The sequence below is a fragment of the Pan paniscus genome, chromosome 3 (genome assembly GCF_029289425.2).
Source record: "Pan paniscus chromosome 3, NHGRI_mPanPan1-v2.0_pri, whole genome shotgun sequence".
Taxonomy (NCBI): domain Eukaryota; kingdom Metazoa; phylum Chordata; class Mammalia; order Primates; family Hominidae; genus Pan; species Pan paniscus.
In genome coordinates, this window is record NC_073252.2 from 56,606,433 (window position 1) to 56,631,250 (window position 24,818).

General features: G+C 34.5%; 1 protein-coding gene across 1 annotated transcript; it reads right to left on the reverse strand.

Annotated features, from left to right (window-relative positions):
- Window positions 1–1,149: 1,149 nt before the first annotated feature.
- Window positions 1,150–19,948, reverse strand: AFP (alpha fetoprotein). The gene is made up of 15 exons (XM_034958067.3): window positions 19,864–19,948; window positions 18,995–19,046; window positions 17,901–18,033; window positions 15,400–15,611; window positions 14,098–14,230; window positions 13,086–13,183; window positions 11,408–11,537; window positions 9,224–9,438; window positions 7,433–7,565; window positions 6,760–6,857; window positions 6,140–6,278; window positions 4,265–4,488; window positions 3,025–3,157; window positions 1,628–1,682; window positions 1,150–1,287 (listed from the first exon to the last, which is right to left on the reverse strand). Exons 1-14 carry the CDS (start codon window positions 19,946–19,948, stop codon window positions 1,638–1,640), a joined length of 1,830 nt encoding a protein of 609 aa, XP_034813958.2. The 3' UTR covers window positions 1,150–1,287; window positions 1,628–1,637.
- Window positions 19,949–24,818: the final 4,870 nt, after the last annotated feature.

Sequence of the window (24,818 nt, forward strand, 5' to 3'; positions counted from 1 at the left end):
GAACCAAAAGCACAGTTTATTGCTCTAAAGCCATTGTTTTCTCCCAGAGCCCAGGCCAAAGTATGCATGTAATTTTTAGATTTCTATTCAAAGCTAATAAGATAAACAGCTTCCCTCCTGGTGGAATGGTCTTTTTGTCACCTCTTGCTGACTTTGCCCCTCTCTACCCTTTTCCCTGCTCCATTGCCCATGCTCCATATCTCATAGATTATCTTCCTCAAAGCTAATTATTAATAGCACACCTCTGCTTAGCTATCACTTTGGTCCTCTGTACTCATAAGATATTGTCCAACCTCTTTAGAATAGAGCCCTGAGAGTCTGGATTAGCCCTTCATAGCTTCCACTTCCTGCCTGACATTCTACATCTCTACCCTTCCTACCTACCCTGTACTCCTCTAAAACTATTCATCATACTTTGTCATACCCAGTACCTCTGACCATGTTTTCCTCTTTCATAAAATTGCCTTCTCTTTTACTTGAACTGATGAATGCTCATTCATTTTCTAAGACTCTTCTTAAACATTTATGGCACCTTTTCCAGTCAGAACTGATGTCACCCACCCTTTCGTTCCCTCAACAATTTGTTGTCAACTCCTTGTGGTCATAATCTGAGGCATCATTATTGTGTTGCTTCCTTCTCTACTGAAGCGACTGGAGAACAGTGACTGTACCCAGCCCAAGGCCTGGAACTCAGTGAGGGCTTAATAAACATTTGTGGAATAAAAATTTAATTGATGAAAATATTAATTATATTCAATCAAAACTGAAATATTCTTATGTTTTAAAATGTCTGTGAATAGAGAACTGAACAAGATTGAGAAAAAAAGTAGATGTTAAATTTTCCTAGATCCCACAGAAGAATAATAATTTCTTTTCTCATCTCCAGATTATCTGTTAGAATACTTCAGTGATGGTCATTTAATAAACAAAATGCCCTGGTAGCATCAAATAGTGTTTAACTTGGGAATATTTTTCAGTTCACCAAGTGATCTAGTGCTGTAAATCCATCCTTGGATAGCTTTAATCTCCTATAATAACCAATACTTAATGCTATTTTAACAGAATCTGCTTCAGACAATGGTATATAAAACTAAAGAAATTATCGATAACTTTTCATAAATAAGCAAACTTGGAAAAGGAAACATTTGGAGATATTTTATTTCTATGATAAGGAAATCTCACATAAAAGTCTTTATCATTTCATTAATTCACAGAAAGTGTTAAATCAGTTAAAATTAAAGAGAAAAGTTCACACCGAATGAAAGACTCGTTTTGTCTTCTCTTCCCCTGCAATATGAGCAAAAATATATTAAATACTAATTAAACTAATAGGTGCAGTAAGTAACTGGTTCTATTATTTTATATCAGAGAAATATTGGATACATAGGAAAGTCTTCTGATAGCATTTGTTGAAGTCTTTTAAATAACCAAAAAGGATTTTGCATAGTTGAGCCACTAATTTAACATTGTGTGCATAATTTTATTCAAGTGTTTTTAAAATAAACTTTTTTTTAAATTCCATGTACTTTTAAGAGAATTAATGGCACTCCTCATGATCTATCTCATTATGGATTGATATTTCTGGAGAAACAACATTGTATTCAGGCTTGTCTGAATGTTTTGTTACCTGAAGTAATTTAAACTCCCAAAGCAGCACGAGTTTTTGAAATCAGTTTTTGTCCCTGAAAATTAAGAATAAACATAATCAGATAAAGAAATGGATTATTATACCAATTATACAGTTAACACTCTACAATCCAGGGTGAATTCATAGGTTTGTAGATTAACTAAGTTAAAAATGAAGAAACACATCTCTGATGCCAACAACCTGGGATAGTAAAAGCCAGGGAGAAAACAATATTCTTTCACATCAACAGTTTTCTTCTATAACAATCTCCAAATCAATGCCTATTCTCACTCAATCTTTCCCCTTCCTCTACAAATTACAAGTTATTAGAAATTAAAAGGTTTGCAGATAAAGCACTGCTACTATTTGTTTATGTTCTCTATATCTAAATAAATGTCTTCTCAGATTAGAGAACATTAATCTTCTTGTGTCATGTTTTTCAGAAATGCTTCACATCAAATCTGTTTCACGAGTTTTATCTAATTTGGTTATCTATGTCCCACCCTACCTGATCCCACCAAAAACACACATATATACTGGTAAGTGCACACACTCAAATGCATCTAATTATATTATTTATAGAAAAACTCTACATTTCTAAATATATCTGTCTTTGCATTTTACATGGTGAGAAAGGTAAAATTGACAAAAACGCTAAGTTATAGAATATCTTTTTAAAGTATAGTGTTGCTATATTGAAATATATGTAGCAATACAAACTAAAGATTTGTAAAATTTAGCCAATTATCTTGATTGTGATAATCATTTCACAATGTATAAATATATTGAAACATCACATGTTCACCCTAAACATATATAATTTGTATTTGTCAATCATGCCTCAATAAAGCTGAAAGAAGGTAATTTTTTTAAATGTTAGGTAGAATCCCCTGGTTAAAGAAAATCTGGCTAATTATCCAGCTAAAATTACTATGTAATTAAAACAACTCCTAAGTACTACTCTGTTGATGTACAAAAGCAAGCTTCTAAATGAGTTCAAAAACATTTTCTACAAATAGACTCCTAATACTCTGTTTGCATAATTAATTTGCTATTAAATCCTTTAATCCATTTAGCTGAATTGATCAATTTTAGGCCAGAAACTATCTAAATTACCATCAATTATTTATACATTCACTTTATGGGTTTCTCTACTAGGAAATAAATTAAAATTACTAATTCTATTAATATATTTTAATATTATAATTCTTCCTAATATTAAGTAAGAAAATGTGATTATTTTTTAAATCTTATAGAATCCTTCAATCTGCATCTCAATGAAATTTAAATATCTCTGAAAATATTTTAAAGTTATAAATTTGTAGGGTCTTCCTTTCATTATCCACTACAGAAAATTCCATAGTAAGTATTTTGAGTATGAAATGAGCTGCGTGTACCTCTTCAGCAAAGCAGACTTCCTGTTCCTGGCCTTGGCAGCATTTCTCCAACAGGCCTGAGAAATCTGCAATGACAGCCTCAAGTTGTTCCTCTGTTATTTGTGGCTTTTGCTTCACAAGGTTAATGAGAAACCTGTGATTTAAAACAAAACAAAATACAAGAGAAGTCTGTTATGCAATGCTATTTTTCTACAGCCTTCCTAGTAGAGAATTTACAGAGCCTAAACCCTTACTCCATCAACCTATCACCAGACTGACCACACACACCTTTTCTAGTACTTTCAGTAGAAAGACTGAGGCTGAAAACATGCCAAGTGTTCCACCAGCCTGGAGTTGTGCAGGTTGTGGATAAAACACTATTTCATACTTGACCATACTTATGTGTAGTGGAAGGCAATCTCCCCCCATCCCCCAGGAATATCCTTTCCTGTCCTCTCTTCTTAACTGTGTCTTATCTACACTCAAAGACCCAGATCTCCGAATCCTGCCCATCCAGTTATCACACCCCTTATCTGGGCACTGGCAGCACTAATTGCCTGCACTGCTCATTTAGCAAGCCTTTCATGTTGGACTTAGACCAGAGCAATAGAAAAAGCTTGCCAGAAGGGGCAACATTCTTATCATACCGTGAAACATACCTCAGACTGTGATAGAGGAAAAAAGAGAAGAATGGGTTTTCCAATGAAGGAAGACTATTTACAAAACAAGTGAGGATTAAAATGCATGGGAGTTTGAAGAACATAAGCATGACCATCACCATTACAAAAGAGCTCCCACAATGAACTGAAATGTACATGTCATTTCTTAACACCCAAACTGCATGGTTGAATTAAATAAGATGGTTATTCTCTTCAAAGTGTAAATAGTGTAAAAAAAGATTCAGTGATGTGTTTCCTTTGCTTGGAATGGAAGTACCCAAATTTGCTGCAAAGATACACTCTAATTCCTCAGAATAGATTGCCCACTTTTCCTCAACCCCCAAATACATATCACAATAACAGTTACAACAGAGATTATTTTTACAAACAGGAAATTGCCCACCCTCGTCAATTTTTCTAGACCTGCTTCCCCAATGAGACTGTGAAGACACTGAGACAAAACTATTTTCAAAGGCATTTTAAGTGCTTTGGGAGTAACGCTCTGTTAGTGAGGCCAATAGTGTTAGGTGAGCGAGGTAGAAGTCTCAGTTACTCTTTGGGGTTATCATTCTTTTCCATGCTAGCAAGTAACAGTTTCTTACTCTTGCTTCATCGTTTGCAGCGCTACACCCTGAGCTTGGCACAGATCCTTATGGAAAATGAACTTGTCATCAGAGAATGCAGGAGGGACATATGTTTCATCCACCACCAAGCTGCTGAAGCATGGCCTCCTGTTGGCATATGAAGAAGTGCAGCACTGGCCAACACCAGGGTTTACTGGAGTCATTTCATGTCTGATACATAAGTGTCCAATAATAATGTCAGCCTGGTTAGGAGAATGAGAAAAAAAAGTAAGGAGATTGGGCATTAGTCACAAAGTTGGTTCAGTTTTTCAGAAAACTGCTGCAATAATTTCTAATGCCCAGCAATTTATAATTAATATTACAGGAAAATTTGCTATGTAGGATCATGTGACATTATATTGTAAATTCCAGGATTTACCCATTTGTTTGGGCTAAGCCTTAGCATGTAGTAGCAGATGGTCCATATGTGATGTTGAGGATAGTCATTTAGCTATTTGTGTCAGCTATTTGAAACATGCTTCCAGTTACATACACACTTCTAAAGGACAAAAATGTCTCTGCCTTTATGTTTCCCATGTGTATTTAGTTGAACTTTCCATTTTTCTTTTGATAATCACTATCCGAAGGTAAGAATAGCACAAACTTACCCCTTTTATTCACATACATATACACATGTATACACTTGCAGCTAATATATCATCCTAATTGAAAAGAAGTAGAACCAATTTTGTGGGATTTTAAGACTTTCCTAATGTAGAATCTTGCTACCTTGCCTACTTAGGAGATATTTCTTAATCACCTAGTAATAACTTGTAATAAGAAATAATATGTTTTGTGTGCACTTTATCTGTCAGACTAGTGCTGTGTGAGTTATGCAGATTATCTTGTTTAAAACAGCTGTCGTATGACGGTGGTATAATTTGTATTCTCAAATGTCAGATGAAAAAACCCAAGCTTAATGACATAAGTTGCTCTCCCACTGTGATACAACTAAAGAATACTGAAAGTAGAATGCGGTTGTTGGCTGGTGGCCTCCGGAACATACACTTCTGAACCATTACACCATCCTGCATCCCTGCAGCCTCCCAGCATGGGGAATTCAACAAACAATTGAGGTGACATTTAATCACAAGAACTCTCCCTTTACTCTTAACCTTTGGGGAAAAAATTTACGACATGAAGACTAACAGCAAATAACTCCCCATTATGAAAAAGAGGAAAAGGGATAAAATAGTTAGACAATTTCATTTGCAATTATGACTTTATAGGAAAAATATTTTTAATTCATCCTGTAATCTTATGTATGATACTAGTGACATTAGGAAGTAAAGAATACTGGCATTACTGACTCGAAAGTCATTTTACTATTCAGAACATAATACTTATCCTGCACTGTACCCTATACCCTGAGAAAGGGAACAAATTATTCCTGATGTCATAATAATAATATTATACTACAAAAGGTGAAAATATAAATATGGCTAAAATAGCATGACTAATTTTAATCAATCAAAGATAAAGCTTTTTTAAAACATCAAAGTAAGAATGTGAACAAAAAGCAGAAATTATGATTTGAAGTTATGAATTATGAATTGTTATGAATTATGAGTTACATGTTGGTCATTCTGTCTTTCCGATATATAAAGTTGGCTCAGATGTTGTTGACTAAACTGGCTGCACTTCCACCAGCCACCCTGGAGGAATAGGAAGCATAGCCACATGCCAGCCATCCAGAGCTGGGTTCTCACACCCCTCCAACCGTGAATAATCAAACAAGCCTCCTAAGGCCATCTCTACATTGGTTTTTACCGTCTTCCCTAGAGGGGAATTATGAGGCTATTTCAAGTCAAACAGGGCAGAAATGAGATGGGACTAAACCAAGCAGACACTCACCGCTCCCTCGCCACAGGCCAATAGTTTGTCCTCACTGAGTTGGCAACAAGTGGCTGCTGTGGCTGCCATTTTTCTGGTGATGGCCATCAGCTCCGATGAGGTCAGCTGGGGGGCTTTCTTTGTGTAAGCAACGAGAAACCTGAAAGAAGCATTTTTTAACTAAGTCCTGCTGAGTCATTCATGAGTTTTTAGCCGCCTTGCTTCTTCTCACAGACTCTCTTCTCTCATGCCAGAAGACATGAGGTCAGCTCATTTGTTTCATCTACATGGTATTTGAACCAACTTTTGAGATGCATTTACTCTAACAACCACTCCCTGTACTGCTATTATAGAAGCATATCACAATGAAAAAGCAAACTCCAGGCAGAAGCCTGACTTGTATTCTCAACCTCGGAGCTTCATTGATTTTAACTGTGATCTTTTGGTGCTTTAACTAGGACAGACTATGACAGAATGGATATCTTTACTGCAAAAATTTGCACAGTATGGGGAACTTAAAGTCAATACCACAGATCAGACCTCACAGGTCATTCTTGTTGCTTCCAAAGGAGGAGAATGGGGAAGACTACATTCTCTTTAATAATTTTAATTCACTAAAAATACTGTTTACAAAAACATACGCATTTTGTAAGTAATATTCTCCTAGTTTCTGAAAGAGGCCGCAGCTTCGCTTTGCCAATGCTTGGCTCTCCTGGATGTATTTCTGTAATTCTTCTTCCTGAAAATGAAGAATTATTACATATACATTTTTCTTTTCTTGGATGCATAACTTTGTATATAAAATTGATCAATATTATATACTATTATAAAACCAATCAGAGATTTTTTAATATTAAATATGGTAAAGTGTAAATTTTGATAATTAAAGAAAATGGATTTTGGGGAGATTAAGTTTAACACTTTATGAATCACAAAATCATTTAATGGCAAAACTCAATCTTTGGATAAATGGTTACAGTTCTTTCTGTACCAAATTCTTGCCTTTCTGAAGTTATCCAAAAATGAATAATGAATACTACCTTTATTTGTGGATCAAAGAACTTTTGGTTAACATTTTTATTTCTACACTTGATCTTAGCCAAAAGGCTGAGAAGCGATTAACATTTTTATTTCTAAAGCAAGCCACTAGCTGCTGGCTGCTAGTTAATAACAGCGTAATATCTAGACAACCAGTTAATATATATAACTAGCTAACAACTAGTTAACAACTAGAGGCTTTCAAACAAACAGCATTTTTAACAGATGATATCAATCTAGTTTTTCATACTCCCCTAAAATTCTAGAGCAACTTACTCCTTTATCTTGGCATTCAAGAGGGTTTTCAGTCTGGAAACACTTCTCCAATAACTCCTGGTATCCTTTAGCAACTCTTAGAATTACTGAGACAGCAAGCTGAGGATGTCTTCTTGAATATTCATGAACAAAACTGAAATATGTGGAGAAAAATATTTCAAGTTATTGGAACTAAGAGACAAAAGGAGCCATCACTTCTCCAGTTATTCCTATATAATATGGCATGTGGAAGTTAAATTCAAATAAATAAACCTGAAAATCAAATATGATTTGAATTATATGAATGGCAAAACTGTTAATACAGACTGTGATCCTTCAAATTGTCCTGTAAAATGGCTTTTTGTTTTCTCCTGCATCTCTCAATTTGACTTTTCAATTACGGACTTTATATTCATTTATTCAACAAATATTTTTCCAGTGTTTACTCTTTGCTAGCATTGCTTTAAGCAGAACGGACTCAATGATGTGTAAGATAAATACCTGCCCTCTGAAAAGCACACATTATAGGGAGGCAGAACAAATAAACAAGAAATAGGCCATCTCATTTCAGTTAGCAATAAATCAATGAAAATAAATAAAGATGAAAAAGAGAAAAAAGGATGATACCCAAGGTGGAGAGACCACTAACTTTGTGTGTGGTCAAGAAAATTCTCTCTAGGCAGCTGATATCAGAACAGAGATCAGCTGAGTGAAAGAAGCCATGCAAGTATCTGGGGGAAGATCATTCCTGGCTGAGAAAATTCTACTGCAAAGAACCTTTGCAACTGAAGAACTGCTTCTATTAAACAATTAGATTTAGATGTGCATGGATGTGTAAACTTAAAGGTAATTCTTGACTTTACTAACCGTATTCCCAGATTATAGGATTAGTTCTGTCACCAATCAGTTGTCACTATGTGTCTCCTAAATCTGAACTTTATTCTAGCTTACATAATTTTATTTAGCAGTGCAAACAATGTGTGAATGTTTAATTTTAATGCAATAATAGAGTAATATCTTCAGGCAATATTAAAGAGAAAATTGGGCCTTTATTTTTATTACTACGTTAGAATCAGACTTTTAAATCTAGAAAGACCCTTGGAAATTATCAAGTATAATGTCCTAAGTGCTGCACAAATCCCTCCTCTAATAGTGTCCATAGTTACATACTATACAATGAAGGAAAACGTATTAACTTGATTGCTTTCTTCCCTTAAAGGCAAATAGAGTGAGAACGTGACCTATGAATTGTATTAAAACAAACTACTGTACTGCAAATGTCTCTAAACATGTTTTGATTTTCTTAAAAAATATAAAACATGTATTTAATACATAGCCAATAAGCTGTTCCTATGAAAGGTCTTCTATCTAGCATTATCTATTGTGTTATCTTTTGGAGAAAAGTTTTTTTTTTAACATGCGTAGCAAGAGTTCATTCTTAATCATGAACTCTTCTTATTACAAAAATATCCATATCCTATTTGAGAGTCCAATGGTGGCCTTGATATGAGTAATCTTTACAGGATGACAATGCTTCTGATTCCAGAGAAATTGATGTGAAATAAAATTCAGCTTCATAAGCAAGGCAGTTAATGAGTCACAGTGGTGAACGCTTCACCGTTAAACACCAAATCCCATTACTTATTCCCTGGTTATCTACTGAAATCTATTTTGGCTCAGAACATTCTAGCCAAATATCCTCACATATTGAACTCAAAAACCATAATCATCACTCTCCATTTCAACAACGCAAATCTGTCAGTCACATAACCATTTTTACTTGTATGGACATGCATTTACAGAGTGTGTTACCTTGCCAAGAAGATATTTTTTTCCCCTGAAGAAAATTGGTTAAAATCTCTATCTCCTAAAAACCTGTTTAGATTTGGAGATAGACCTTCAGGTTTTTCATCATTTTCTGCATGAATTATACATTGACCACGTTCCAGCGTGGTCAGTTTGCAGCATTCTGTTATTTTGTTTGACAGAGTGTCTTGTTGAGAACATATGTAGGACATAATTTTTTCCTGCAACATGGAAAATAAAGTATAAGTTTTAAAGATTTATTCTTTAATAAAGGATCTCAAAGCCAGCTTTAGAAAAAGGAAGAAAGGGGAGGGAGGGAGAAGGGAACAAAGAAAGAAAGAAAAAAGGCCAGGAAAGAAGGAAGGGGAAAGGGAAGTAGAGAGGGATGGGGGAAGGAGGAAGGAAAGAAGAAGAAAGAAGACATTTTAACTTGTCTCCCGTTTTAGTGCCTTCTCCCCACTTTTGCCTTTTCTCGTTCCTTTCCACTTACCTGTTTGTTCAATTCTTCTTTCCATAGTTGTAAGCTAAACCCTATGTTATTTTAATTGAAAACCTTTACAAATAAGAGGGAAATGTGCTCAAATAAAATAGGATGCATGTTGCTATATATATTTCTATTAGCATTCAAATTTGCCCCTAAACAACACTTGCAACTGGTATCATAACATGGAGAGCAAACTTTCTGCTCCATGAGAAATTCCGTAAGAATGATAATCATCTTTATCAGAACATACTGCAGTGACTGACTATGACCTTCAGAGGGCAGTCTATAGATAATAAAATGGCAATGCACCTAAGTGGCCAGAGAGAGGCAGGGCTTACATATATACCTGTCATGGGACTGAAAATTCTGTACATTCTCAGCAAAGATAATTAGAACCCATTATTCAGCTATCAAAATCCAACTTACATATCATGCTGAAATTAATGTTTCCACTTTAAAGGAAAAGGGTGGTTATGAGCTCCAAAAATTGAAAAAACTAACTTTTTAAAAATGACAACGAGAAACAGTAAAATTGTCCGTTCAAAATGGGAAAACTGAGCTCAAAGAAAAACAAAATACTTCTTGTTGGTTTTCCCAGTATGCGATACTTCTAGAAGAAAAACAAGTAAAGTAGTACAGTCGCCTGCCAGGCTGCCTCCTCCCACTTCTTCCCCAGCTCCTCAGGGACTGTCACTCTCAGGCCTCCCCTGCAGCCTCGGCTTCTTGCTTACTTCAAGCATCTCACTGAATTGCCATCGGAGTGGGCTGAAATGAGCATTTTATCTTCACTTTCAGCCTTCTGGAAACCATAGTCACGTGCTGGTTATCAAGCCATTTGAGTACCTAAGAGCAGTAATTTTTAAGCTCCTTGGATTTTAATCTCTTTGGTGTGTCATGGAGCCCACAGAGACAGAGTAATCTGAGGGTCAACAGTCCTCTCTTGTAAAATCTAGGAAGTCTAGGGTTAGCCAAAATAAGCCAATGCCACACTGCTTAAGTCACCACTGACTAGAGCACACTCAAGAAACTGTTGCTGGGTTTTTTAAATTTTGTTTTCTAATTCTCCGAGACCACTTTATTCACACTTGTCTTTGGCATGGCTAGCTTTTTACCTGGTAGGACAGTTACTTCTGCTATTTTTATTGTATTCGTTCATTTAACAAACTATTATAGAATGCCTTCCATGTGCCAGGCATTGTGCTATGGAGATAACAGTAAACCAAGGCAGTCCCTAACTCCAAGGAGGTCACTGTCTTATCTCTCCTATCAGACTGTGAATTCCTCGAGGTCAGCCTGTGCTTTTACAACAAGTGTCTGTCATAGCGGCTAGCAGATAGAAAGTATTTAATATATATTTATTTGTCAAATGAAAGAATAAATGAATGAAAAAATAAATACATTAAAACTTAGTTTCCGCCCGTCCTCCAAGTAACTATGGAGAAGCCTTCTGAGAAGTTCCCATGGTTTTTTTAGAAGTAAGAAATAGATGGGCCTTTGTTTCACAAAAAGGGGTATAGCTAAAGTGAAAGCCAGGATCAACAAAAGATGGTTTAAGTTTTGCTATCGAGAATTCTGCAAATTTAAGGAGTCACCTAGTTTACATACTCTGTAACCAATTCAAGTCAAACAACTCTCCCTTTTAGAATGAGACGAAAAGAAAGAAAAGGGAGTGAAAATCATCTTTTTTAAGAAGCAAGACTCTTCACCCCATCCTGCAGACAATCCAGCACATCTCCTCTGCAACAGTGCTCATGTACATGGGCCACGTCCAGGACTAGTTTCTGGATTTCAGTAAAATTAACTTTGGTAAACTTCTGACTCAGTTTAGTAACAGTTCTAGGGAAAAAAAAGAAATTAGAAATTAATTTCTTGGTTATCTGTCAAAATAAAATAGAATTTATAGAGTATTACTACAGTAGAAGTTTCAAAGAGAAATGACTGAAATTCCCTTGTTGTTTAAAAAGAAAAGGAAACATGTTTTAAGGCTTGATTCCAGCCGTAACTTTCAAGGTGGTAGCTCTGTAAACTGTGAGCTGGCCCCACAAATGGTTTAGAAATAATTTATCTTTTCCTAAAACATGTCTTAAGAATTAAGGTAAATTATTTTTGCCATTCAACCCTGATGCTGAGCGTTTGTATTGAGTGGACATAAAACTTTAAAAGGATAAACAATTAAGAAATGGAAAATTCCATGAAAATGAGAACCATGTTTTACTGGGGTAAAAAATACTTCTGAGAATCCAGGAAAGGAGGCGTATGTGCAAATCAATGAAATGGGACAAGAAAGTGGAACAGATTAAACATTTCAGGCATACCAGTGTGCCAAGAGAGTAATGTGGCCAAAAAAGAAGTAAGAAATAAAAATTCTGGTTTCCTCTGCATATTTCATTAAATTTTAAGAGTTGTCTTTGTAAAACCATTGCTCCTAGAGAAAATAGTGTTACTCCTGCTTCTGATAAAGATGGATCTTCTCTATAAATTTAGACCACTTAGCTTTCACTTATGGATAGCAAATGATAAGGGTATTATAATACTATCTCAATTTCTATTTTATTACTAAGATAAATTTTTTAAAAGTAGGTCATAAATTAATCTTTCAATTTCTAACTGAGTTGGAGGGTAGTTAAGGCATAAATCTGACTTCTTACAAGAAGAAATTTCAGCCTTTAGAACTAATTCCATTACTAAAAACTTCATTCTAGATTTCCATTGTCTACAGTATGCTTTAACGTGTTATTTAACCAAACAGCAATCAAATAAACTCTGAATATATATACTTACTACTATTCGATTAGCAGCTCAGATATTTTCATATACTAGAAATGTTTTATCATAAAAGAGTTGATGAGTACTTTAAATAAGTTATATAATTTAAAATGTTCTTTTCTCCTGACACTAGATTCTAATATTATTGCCTCAAAGGAATATTTTTATGGGAAGCAATAAATGCTATAAAGAGCCTTATAGAAGATTAAGAAACACAATTAATATAAAGAATTTCTTGTTAAGGCAAAAGTTTTAAATGACACTCAGTGAAGGCTGACTTATTTTGTAGAAGAGCTAGAAAAATATGGTCTAGTGATGAGGTATAATTTGATGGCAGACCAGAACTTAAGTGTCTTAAAGAACAGGTAAATAACATAAACTTTAAAAGTCTTTTCTATGTATTATCTCAGCTAGGCTTTGGTAAGTGTTAAACTGACTTATCCGTTAGCTTCCTTCTGATCCTAAGAGTTCATGGTTGTAATCCCATTAGCCCTCATCAAAGAGGTCACAAAGGGGTCTTCATTCTCTAAAACAGCAACAATTAAAACAACGAATCCAAATTGCAAAATGGTAGTTCTGTAGCTCTCACCGCCTTCCCTAGATAGAGCTTGAACTTACATGGCTTGGAAAGTTCGGGTCCCAAAATTTTTCATTACTGCACATGCATGTTGATTTAACAAGCTGCTTTCTCTTAATTCTTTTGTAACTGTTGCTGCCTAGATGTAGAGGAAACAAAATGTCATGAAAGCATATACTAACATTTTCTTTACAAGCTCTAATATTTAGGAAAACGACAAGTATAGGTAAAATGAAATTCCATAAAATATGTTTTTTACTAAAAATTATAAATGTCATACATTATCGCAGAATATTATTGACTCATTTATTCTTTTGGGTTAGTTTATATGCATCTATGCCAGATAAATTTACTCAAAGTACCTTGAAACAAAAACATAACTTTTATACTGGGGATCATAAATGAACAACTGTACTTTTAAACAGCTTAAAGACAAATTGAAGCCTGCTAATTTCTTAAATGTCTTCTCAGTTACAAAAAATACAATTGTATCATGGCTTGACACTGAGAGTAGTCAGTTCTTAGGAAATTTTTGTTATAGGACTGCTGGTAGCAAGTAGTTAATGGTGGATATTATTCTACCTCTCTAAACCTAAAAAAAAATTTCTTCTCTAAACCTCTTTCCTAGTTTGTTAAAGGACAAAAATACTTACATCTCAAATTTGTTCTAAGGTTTAAAAAAACAGTGAGTATAAAGCATTTATCATAGTTCTTCATTTTTTCTCTCTCCTCTGCTCCTCCTTTTCTCCGTTTTCTTTCACTTACTCCTTCCCATTTATAGCACCCTCTCTTTCTCTCTTTCTGTCTGTCTTTCCTTCTTTATCCCATCAAACTCACTTCCTTAATAATAAAATTATTGTTGACTTAATGAATAGATAATAAAAACCAGCAAATCCAGTTTTGTTCACTCGAAGAATATCAGACTGCTGAACTATTTCTCTATTCCAAAAACGATACTCTCCACAATTAAGCACGTTTTCATTTTTAACTTTGTTTTGTTTTAATGAGTCATAGACTACAGTACTGGTTCAGATATCCACGCAAATATGATACCTTTGTTTGGAAGCATTCAACTGCATTTTCAGCTTTGCAGCAAGATGGAATTATTTTGTCATAGCGAGCAGCCCAAAGAAGAATTGTAGGTGCATACAGGAAGGGATGCCTTCTTGCTATCTCATAAATGAATCTGTGAAATAAAATAGAGCTAGAAGATTTATAAACACCTAAAAATAGGACTACTACTGCTTGGAACTGGACACTGGGATTTATTTAAAGATTCAAATAACAACAACAACAAAATGCATTTGACTCTGTCTTTACTGTGTTCCTAAGGGGAAAATCATCATATTTTTTCCACATGTTGTCAAAATTTTCCTCACTAAAGATCCTGGGGGGAAAAATATCTGAGAGATGGTACCAGATTCTATTATGAGAAGAAAATAGGCAGACATGCTAACCATGATTCTTATTAAAAGGTCCTTTTCAATAAGCCTACTCAGATATGTTTCACGGATTAGCAAAGCCAGACTTCTGCTAAGTGCAACAGAAAGATGGACATTTTATCCCTTGTCAGTGCAGAATGGGGTTATGCACCTGGATAGTCGCCATAGCAGAGATGTTCTAAGGGCAATCTCTCTATTTACCTGGTTTAGGAAGTAACATGGAAGGCAGAAGTGCTGAAGAGTTACATACAGGCTTCTCCAACAGAGAACCTGGGGTCAAATGTACTAGCTGTGTGCCCTTAGCCAGTTGTTTTAGCCTTCCAACCTTCAATTTCCTATCAACAAAATGGGGGAAAGAAGAAGAATGAAGAGGAAGAGGAGAAGGAGGCTTCAAAGTTTGTTTGTGAGTGTTAATCTGATCCTCTGTGCAAGCAGACATGTTTCCACAACATCCTAAGTGTTCAGTAAACCTTTGCCATGTCTGTGTATCTTGACCATGCTTGACCATGCTTGGATCTCTAACTTTTATTTCTAGGCAATTAGGTGAACACAAAACACCAATATATGGCTCTGGAAAGCATCAATTTGGTGCAATACTAATATATTCTTGAACAAGGTAAAATTGAGAGTAGAATGGGTAAAAAGAAAAAAAAAGGTGTATATCTCTCAAGGGACTAATGGAACCTCTGGTAGGTTTGTCCTGTGGTTTGTACTACATCTAGCGTGCTATGGAAACCAGGTTACATTGAATGTTGCTCTCCTAATTACCTTGCCTGGGACCTCAGCAGACACAACACCAAAGAAACATTATACCTCTTACTGGGAGTACATGAGTACATTGCAAAAATACTAAATTAGGCTTGCCATTGCTGTGTTTCTGAGGTTTGCATCTACCTTTAAACTGGATCCTTACTTGTTCATGAATGTCTCCCTGTCTTCTTCATATGCTTCACAGCTTGTGACAGGTTCTGGAACTTGGAAAAGTGGGATGGATGCTGGAGTGGGCTTTTTGTGTGCAAGAAAACAGTTATGTCTTCCCTCTTCACTTTGGCTGCAGCAGTCTGAATGTCCGTACTTCTCCAAAATTTCTTTCTCATGGCAAAGTTCTTCCAGAAAGGCAGGTAGCTATAAGAAATATTTTATGTTTGGTGAAAGACAACTAACTTTGCTTTAAAAATCTATAAGACACATGAAACATTTTCTAATGTTTAAGATCAGAACTATAGATTCTGAAAAATTTTCCATACAAATTCTAATGTATTTTGTTTCAGCCCGATGAAATAGATTTCTTTGCTGCCTTATGGAAAATGAGACTTTAATGTCCAAACAATAAAAGGAAAAAAGCCATGCAATCTTTTGTTTCTCTTTCCCAATTTTGAATTATTTTGTTTTTCCTTTTTGTGTTATCAAAAATTTGGACTAGGATATATAAACTTTTATAAATATATAAACCATGTTTCATGGACACAGGGAGGGAAACAGCACACACTGGGGCCTGTCAGGGAGTGGAGTGCAGGGAGGGAGAGCATTAGGAAAAATAGGTAATGCACGCTGGGCTTAATACCCAGGCAACAGGTTGGTAGGTGAAGCAACCAACCATGCCACGTATTTACCTATGTAACAAACCTGCTCATCCTGCCCGTGTACACCAGAACTTTAAATTTAAATTTAAATAAAAAAAGAAACTGAGCAAAATAATATTTTCATGATTCTCATTAAAGATGTAACTTTTGGAATTGCAAATACATATGTATATATTATGGTATATACATACATATATATATATACACACACACACAGACATACCACATTTCAGACATAAATGCTCATTTTACATGCCATCCTTACAAGACAATAAAAAACTGCACATTATTTTCAATTATAAATAAAAATGATTTTGAAATGAAATAATTATTTTTTAAAAAAACACTTTTCTTGGCCACAATTACATATTTAGCTAAAATGTTTTAAAATATATGTGTTTCCTCCTCTGTGACTTACTCTTACCAAACTCAGATGACAGCATCAATATTCCACAGAAAGCATCCGAGGAATACATGTGTTTCATGTATCTGAGGGAACTTTTATGTAGCTTTTATAGCTGCTACAGTAATATTTAGAGAATCCTGGAAAGCTTACATAAGATTTCTAATTCCCAATCCTCATTTAAAAGACATACCTTTGAATTTACACGAATAAATCAGCGATCTGTAACATTACCTTGAACGTCTAATTGGTTGTTAATTTGCAATAGATAATGTATTCTTGGTTTTTATACACATTTTGAAAAGATTATCAGAACAAGACAAAAATAGAGATGCAAAACAGAAATTTTTGTCAATTCATAAATTTCAAAGTTGGAAAGAACTTAAACTATATCCTTAAAGGAGCATCTCTTCTATGATATTCCAGGTACATTGTCTTTCAGCCACCTAATTAACCCCACCATAACAGAGTATTCTCTGGGCATGTTGTTTTATAATTGGAGAGTTCTAATCATTATCAAGCTTGTTTCTATGTTGAGATAAAATAAATAATAAATATTATTTGTTGAGCATCTACAATGAAATATCCTTATACTAAGAAAAGTATTTAGTGTTTATCTAAAATTCAGATTGAACTGGGTATTATGTTTTGTTGTTGTTTGCTAAACCTGGCAACCCTAACGATGTGCTATGCATCTTACATGCACTACGGTTATAGTGTAATGAAGCTACTAAGACTGTCAATTTTAAGCCAGATGCTCTACTTCAAATCCTGGCTCTGCCATTTGGTGGTTCCCTTAAGAAAGTTACTTAAATTCTCTGAGCCTCAGCTTCCTCAATTGGAAGATTAGCATATATCTTCAAGGATTATTTTAAATGTTTAATAAATAAATATAGGTAAGCAAAGTTGATATCCTGTCCAGAAGCCCCAGCCAGCATCTCTTGACTCATTGGACAACCATTCTGATTCATCAGTGCTATCTATCCCCTATGTCATAAAATATTTTTATTATCAATATACACATTATGCTCCCTAGAATAATGCCAGTCACATTGTGTGTATAATAAAAGTTAGCTACTATTGCTGTTATATCAATTTCCATGCTAACTATGAAATGGGAGCTATTATCATCCCTTATTTTATAGATAAGAAAACTGAAGCTCAAAAAGTTAATATGCCCATAGTCATCAAGATAATCTTATTTCAGAACCTTAGCTCTTAGTCATCATATTTATATGGTCTCTTTTTAATAACTACCTATTGTTCTCTTCTGCCCTCTTTAGCAATTCAGAATGAATCTAATCCCTCTTTCATACAATAGCTCTTCAAATATTTAAATGCATTTTTCACTGCTATTTTTGTATCTTCTCTTCAGCATGCTAAATTTTTGTCAAATATCACAATGCTTTTTTAAAATTATTCACTCACCTGGTTTTCTAAACACCCTGCAGACTGTTCATCTCCAGTGGGTTTCTCAATTGCAGTCAATGCATCTTTCACCATTTTGCTTACTTCCTTGTAAGTGGCTTCTTGAACAAACTGGGCAAAAAATATGGTAGCCCTGAAACAAAAATAGTGTGAATCCTTAAGGAACAGACCTGTAGCAAGCTTATTTTTCTCAAGTATAGTTTTTCATTTGTTTGTTTTGTTTTCTATTTATATTGTAATCTGTTTAGACATTTGATTTGTAAAATTATGTAAAATTAGCTTCCAGGTCATCCGAGAAGAAACTTTAGTCTTTTTCTTGTTTTCTTTTGCCATAAATATACATACAGATGTTAAAGGCTAAAATAAGTGGATTTCCCATAAGAGTGATTTCTCCTTCTGTGACCATCCATCTACTGTAATGTACCCATAATTGAGGATATCTATATTCTTTATGGTTACTTTTAAATTTAAGCAAAAAAAAATTGGTAATTAGACAGACCTCTAACAGTGTCTATTCCCAGTAGGATCAAGGTCTAAAACCCAAGACTACAGTGCTCATGGATTGACTCAAAGCAATCCTTATGCAGGTTTGGATGTGCAAGGAGTAACAGCAACACACTACTTTAAATTCTTTGTTAGAAATTTTTAAAATGCAGAATGGAAAGACATCCAAGAGACTAACATACTCTCCACAAATAACAGAAAATAGAATATTTTATCACCTATGGTTTGCTGCTAAGATTTAAATAGTATACAGAAAAGAAAACATTATAATATCACCCTGTTGGTACTGATGAGAAAAATTCCTGAATTAGTATATGGCTGTCACTGATCAGACACTAATCTTCAGTTTCTAAAATCTGATTTGGTTTGACTCATGGGATTTCAAGGAATCGAAAGGTTAATGTCGAAGACATTAGTCAACAGTTTAACCTCTTCAACATCAAGTTGATATTCAGTATGAGCAACTTTCCTTGAAATTGTCCAAATTGCTTTTGTGCTTTTAAGAGCTCACAGGGGTACCCAATTTTATTTAAGTATTTACTTATCCTTGCTTTACACATTTAAAGTACATTTATATAAGCAAAACTTACAGGTCAGTTAAATTTATCTCTGCAGTACATTGGTAAGAATCCAATATGGAAGCTGGAAAGCAAAATAAACTTCATGAAACGTGTTTTCAACTGCAACCAGGAAAGTAATCATTGTTACATATGAATGTTTGTGTTTCAGTTAGAACTGTACAGTTTCAGAATTAAAAGAACATTAGGGATAACCTAAGCATCTTAATTTTATACTTGAGGAAAAGAAAACTAGGAAACTAAGGAATAAAGTTAACAAGCATAATTTATAGTAGACCTATCACTAAAATCCAGATTTTGTCTTCCAGTTGTTTGGTTTTTGCCTGTACTGTAGCGCTGTAATTGTCCTGAAAGTCAAATGGTTAAAAATATATTTCAGGCATTCTTTTGAACATAGTTATACTACAGTTTGCCATTCATATCCCAGTCACAATATTTCTTCTTCAGACCATCAAATAATGACCCATTTTTCTGTATTAAAAACAAAGATTTTATCTATTTTACTAGTCTGAGGGAGTTATGTGAAGGAGCATAATTCTGGCTTCTTCACATATAAAATTTTATTTATATTCACATATATGTACATATATGTGTGTATATATGTAAAATTTTTCAAAGTTAATATGCATACCAATTAAAGTGTAAAAATTAATTCAACATGAAACATACAAACCATTCATCCATTAAACACTGCTATAACTTTGTAAACCTCTTGTAAAGTTACAAGTTTATCTTTCATTTAAATATATCCATCAGTTAAATATTTTTTCTCCATGTGGAATAATAAATATGAAAAATAAATCAAGACAAATTAATGCAAATTTTATAATTTAAAAAATTTTGATATAGAGAAAAGACAAGAAAAACACAAAATATCTCACCTATTCCATATTCATTTCTATGCAGTGTTCTGGATTCAGTAAAATTTAGTAGGAAAATTAAAAAAATTGATTCCACCCACTTCATGGTTGCTAGTTATTTTGTTATTGGCAGTGGTGGAAGCAGAATATGGAAAATCGTGCTGAAATTCTTTTATACTCTTTTCAGGCAATGCCTGTTAACTAGTAACCTTTTGTTGGTATATCTGTTACTTTATGGTATTTCCTTAGGTTGAAAATGGGACATTTGCCAATAATTAACAGCATAGCGGTTATTTGTATTTTATGTTCAAGGACACAGACCTCTTTGGGGCAGAAAAAAAAACTTGCAAACTTATTTTATTTTGCAAATATAACAAATATTCTCCTCAAACTACAGAATATTCAAAGAGATGACTTGCCCCTAAGTTGCAGAATAATTAATTTCTCTCAAATTAAGTTAATGAAGCCATAAAGAAAAGACAGCAGATTTGGTATGCAATTCATCTAAATACATTAATTCTTTAAAACTAGTAAATGCCTATCATATGCCAGGCACACAAGACATTGTCTGACCAATTCAGACTCTTCATCTTGCAAATGTAACAAATACTCTCAAAGTACAAAAAATTCAGAGAGATGACTTGTCCCTAAGTTGCAGAATAGTAAATTCATTTCAAATTATCATTGCTTGATAATTATGTTGTCATTGTTTAGCTCAGAAACACTTTTCACTTAATATGTATGTCAATAAGGTACATTTTAAAGTATTTAGTATGCGATGTATGGCTTAACATAGAAAACTTAGAGCACAAGCCCTAATAAACCAAGTCCTATAATAATTTTATTTGCACATGTGTCTTTATAAAGTGGGTCAGGTGCATCATTCACTTAGCAACTCAAGATGATGATGTTAATACTAAATGATGGATGCTAAGAGTGGCTCACCTCCTATCATCCCTGTCTACAAGGGTTCCCGATCTTGGCTACACATTAGAATCACTGGGGGAGCTTTTTGAATTCCCAATGCCTAGTCTGTAACCCAGACCAGTTAAATCAGAATCTGTGGAGTTGAGACCCAGGCACCAGTATTTTCTAAAGCTTCACAGGTGTTTCATTATTCTAAAGGTAAGATTATAAAATCAAATAACCCACACCAGGAAATAAATTAATATGGTACATTCATAAAGTAGGGTGATATACAGCCATCAAAATAACTTTGTGGAAGAATACTTAATGAAATGGAAATATGCTCATAATATATTGTTAACTGAAAAACTGGACAAAACAATACATGGAGAGTGCCCTCATTTGTGTATCATTGTACCTCCTCTGCACTCCTCCCACCCTCTAAAAAAAATGTTGAATAAAAGACAGAAATAATGGACAACAAAGTTTTAACATTGGGTTTCTCTAGATGGTAAGATAAGTGAATTTAATTCTATCTCTCTCTCAAAACTTCTTCAATGAAAGAGCAGTATGCAATTTTAAACATAAAATTTTTAAATAAGCTAAGTACAGTACTTAAAAAATAGATCATACTGCAAGCTACTAGGGCACACATTTAAACAAAAAGGGTTTACCGTCAGTAGCACTTCCAGCAAATACAAATATTTATCATAGTATAAACAAGGTCTTCAATGCTAATCGAGTACAATTCCCATTCATTTGTTAGTTTTTGTCGATTTTCTGCTATGCGTGTCTCTCCTAAGTTTTGTCTCCTAAGGAACATGTTAACAAAACAGGCCTTGCTCACGTACTCTCCAGAAAGAGGTAGCACCATCCTTGTCTATCCGTTTGGATTCCAGGATAGTATTTACAAAGTGCAGTTCTTCTACTCTTCCTCAAGGGGGACTTTACTCAAATATATGAAAGCCAAAGTATTTGTTATGAAGGAATACCTGAAAAGCAATAGTCATGAAGTATTAGTTATGAAGAACTGAAATAGAGTTTTATGAAGCAAACTATATAAGCTTGCCCAAGCATGGGCAAAATATCCCAAAGCCTTTCACAGTGTCTGGTTCATAGTCAGGACTCAGCAACATTTGATGAATGAATAATAAATGTATTTGTTCCAACATGGGTTTAACGTAGAGAAAGGGGTTACATTTGGCAAATCCCAGATTCTATAAAGTCTGAAATCTTTATAACTTTACAAAATATATTTCAGCTTTTCTGATATAGATATAGATATAGATATAGATATAGATGTAGATATAGATATATCATCTTCAAGGCCAAGTAATCCAATCTGATCATCTCATCAAAAGATTAGAGGGGACAAATGTAAAAATGCCTGGCAAATGGTAGGCCTTTACTAAATTATGACTATTTCAATATTACAAATATATATATAAAAATACACACACAACTACAAATAATATGTACACATCAAGCCAATGTATGTTGTGTCAGCCACCAGTTCATCAAGATGTCGATGCAACTACACCAGGAGTAACAACTTTTCTATCAGTCCAGGTCCTGTTTGGACTTTTCCTCTGATATTATGCTGGTTTTGCGTCATCCTCCAATCTCCTTCCATATTCTGCCTTACGGAGCAGATGTCTGCATTCCATGCCATATGATCAGAGAGGCAGTATAGCACAGTATTAATCACATAAAGTTGGGGAACAGGTTTGAATTTTTGCCCTGTCACTTAGCTACATGACTTTGGGTGAGTTAATTCATTTCTCTGGGCTTTATCTTTATCAACTATAAAATAAGGATAGTGATAGTACCTCCTTCATGGTTAAATGAGAATTAAATAAATCAATAAATATAAATGCCTCAGAACCGGGTCTTGCACAAAGTAACACTCGATAGATGGGGTTTTATTTATTCATTCAACAAAATGTTAAGTCTGCATTCCAGGCACTGTTTTTGGATGGGAATAATCAGCAACAAGATACAGGCACCATGTAGCTCTTGTTGAGCTTACTGCCTAATCAGAGAAACAGACAATTGTATCAGTAATCACAACATGGTGTGATGGATGCTGTGATTAGGAGAATGCAAAGAGGAACTCATGACAGCTTTGGAGGGGTCAGATAAGGCTTCCTGGAGGAAGTAACATCTTCGTGGAGATCCGAAAGAAAATTAGAGGTGGGCCAAATAAAGAGGGAGGGTATAGTGTTCCAGGAACATGTAAAAGGCGGTGGAAAAACCAACCGGTAAGGGAAAACAATGCACACTTAGGGAATGAGAGAAAATGCAGTTTTGAAGAGGCACAAAGTTTAATAGTAGAAAATACTAGATATTGGGAATTCCTGGCAAAGTTGGCAAGGGCCACATCTCAAAGACTTTTTAAATGGAGTTTATACCTCCTTCTGGGGCTATTATAGACAACAAAAGGGAGCTAATAAAAATCATATTTGTATTTTGAAACTGTCTCTTTTGTTTCAAAAGGGGATAAGACTATGATAAGGAGACCAGTTAGGAAGTTTTCGCAATAATACTGTCAAATAAGTGGCCTGGATAAAGCTGAGTGGTATGAATGAGATAAAGACAAAGACTTAGTAACTAAGTACATGTTCAGTTTTGGATATATTGAGTTTAAGATAAAGTGACCAGTTTACCCAAACAGTCCTGGCTCTATGCCTATTGACTTAGTGTAATTATTAATCAGGCTCCCTTTTCACTCTCATCTCCCCATAGGTGGGATGAGCACTGGGCTAAATGTAATTAGATTTTAAGGAACAAGAGGACCCTATGTGCTACAGGACACATTTTAGGAAACATTCCAGGCAAAACTCCCTGGTTTGTACGTTGAAACGTCTTTAAGCCCTCCAAGTGGAGACGTTGATGTGCATTTGAATACTACTTTTTATCTTCTGGAACAAGATTGAGGCTAGAGATAGACATTTGGGAATCATAAGCTTGCAGACAGTTATTGTAGCCATGTGAGTGGTTGAGAAAAATAGATAGCAGTGAAAAGAGAAACCATGAAGAACAGCAAATTTTCCAAGACAAGCAATAAAGAGGAGCTTTGAACCAGAGTTTGTATACTAACAGCAAACAATCCTCAATCTATATGTGTTATTGCTCAAAGTTTAGTCCTAAGTACAGAGTTCACAGCAATGCTTTTGCATTGATGTAATTCTGATTCCGTTTACTTTTTCATAAGTCTGTGAAGCCACTCAGAAGCAACATGGAACAGTAAACTGAACTTTGGTATTAGAAAGATTCAAAACTAATTTAAATCTAATTGTCTTATGGCCAATTATTAGCTATATGACAGGCAAATAATTCAATCTGATTTTTAATTTTTCTCATATGTCATGAAAATGATCTATCCCCTGAAGTTTATTTTGATATATAAATGGAATAATATCTTCTAAATGCCTGGTACTTACAGACATTTAAAAATGACAGTAATTATTATCATTATTAGCATGATGTTAGTGTTAAATATTAGATATATACTTCTTCAGAGCAGTTGAGCTATACGTGTGGGTTGTGAGAAAATTCCTTCTCTTATCTCACTGTTTCTGAGATTCTTTTCATTTTTTGTTTGTTGGATTGGGTGGTTGGTTAGTTGAAAATGTTTTCAAATATCCACTCTCCTTCTCCATCAATGCTTGAAAAAAATGTACCCAACCCTTAAGGTCTATTCAAATAATTATCCCTGAATGTATTTCTGATTAGTCTCTAGCTAGAGAAGAGCCCTCTCACCTTTGACAACTTATTAAACCTTTCAGATTATTTTCTCATGGAACCTCTTGTTTGATGGTATATCATAGTCACTTGTAAGCTATGTAATTATTCCTGGACCATTAACTTCTTAAATTCAAAGACTCATCTTTGTGATTCCTGTGGTCCCGAACAAAACATTTGTCACACGCATAAATAAATAGAAATAAGTATCTTTATAAATAGAAATTGAATAGTACCACCCCTACCCTCAGATTGTTGTACTAAGGATTTATACACTAATTGTCCTCATTCATTCATTGATACAAATGAATGACACATCTCTCATA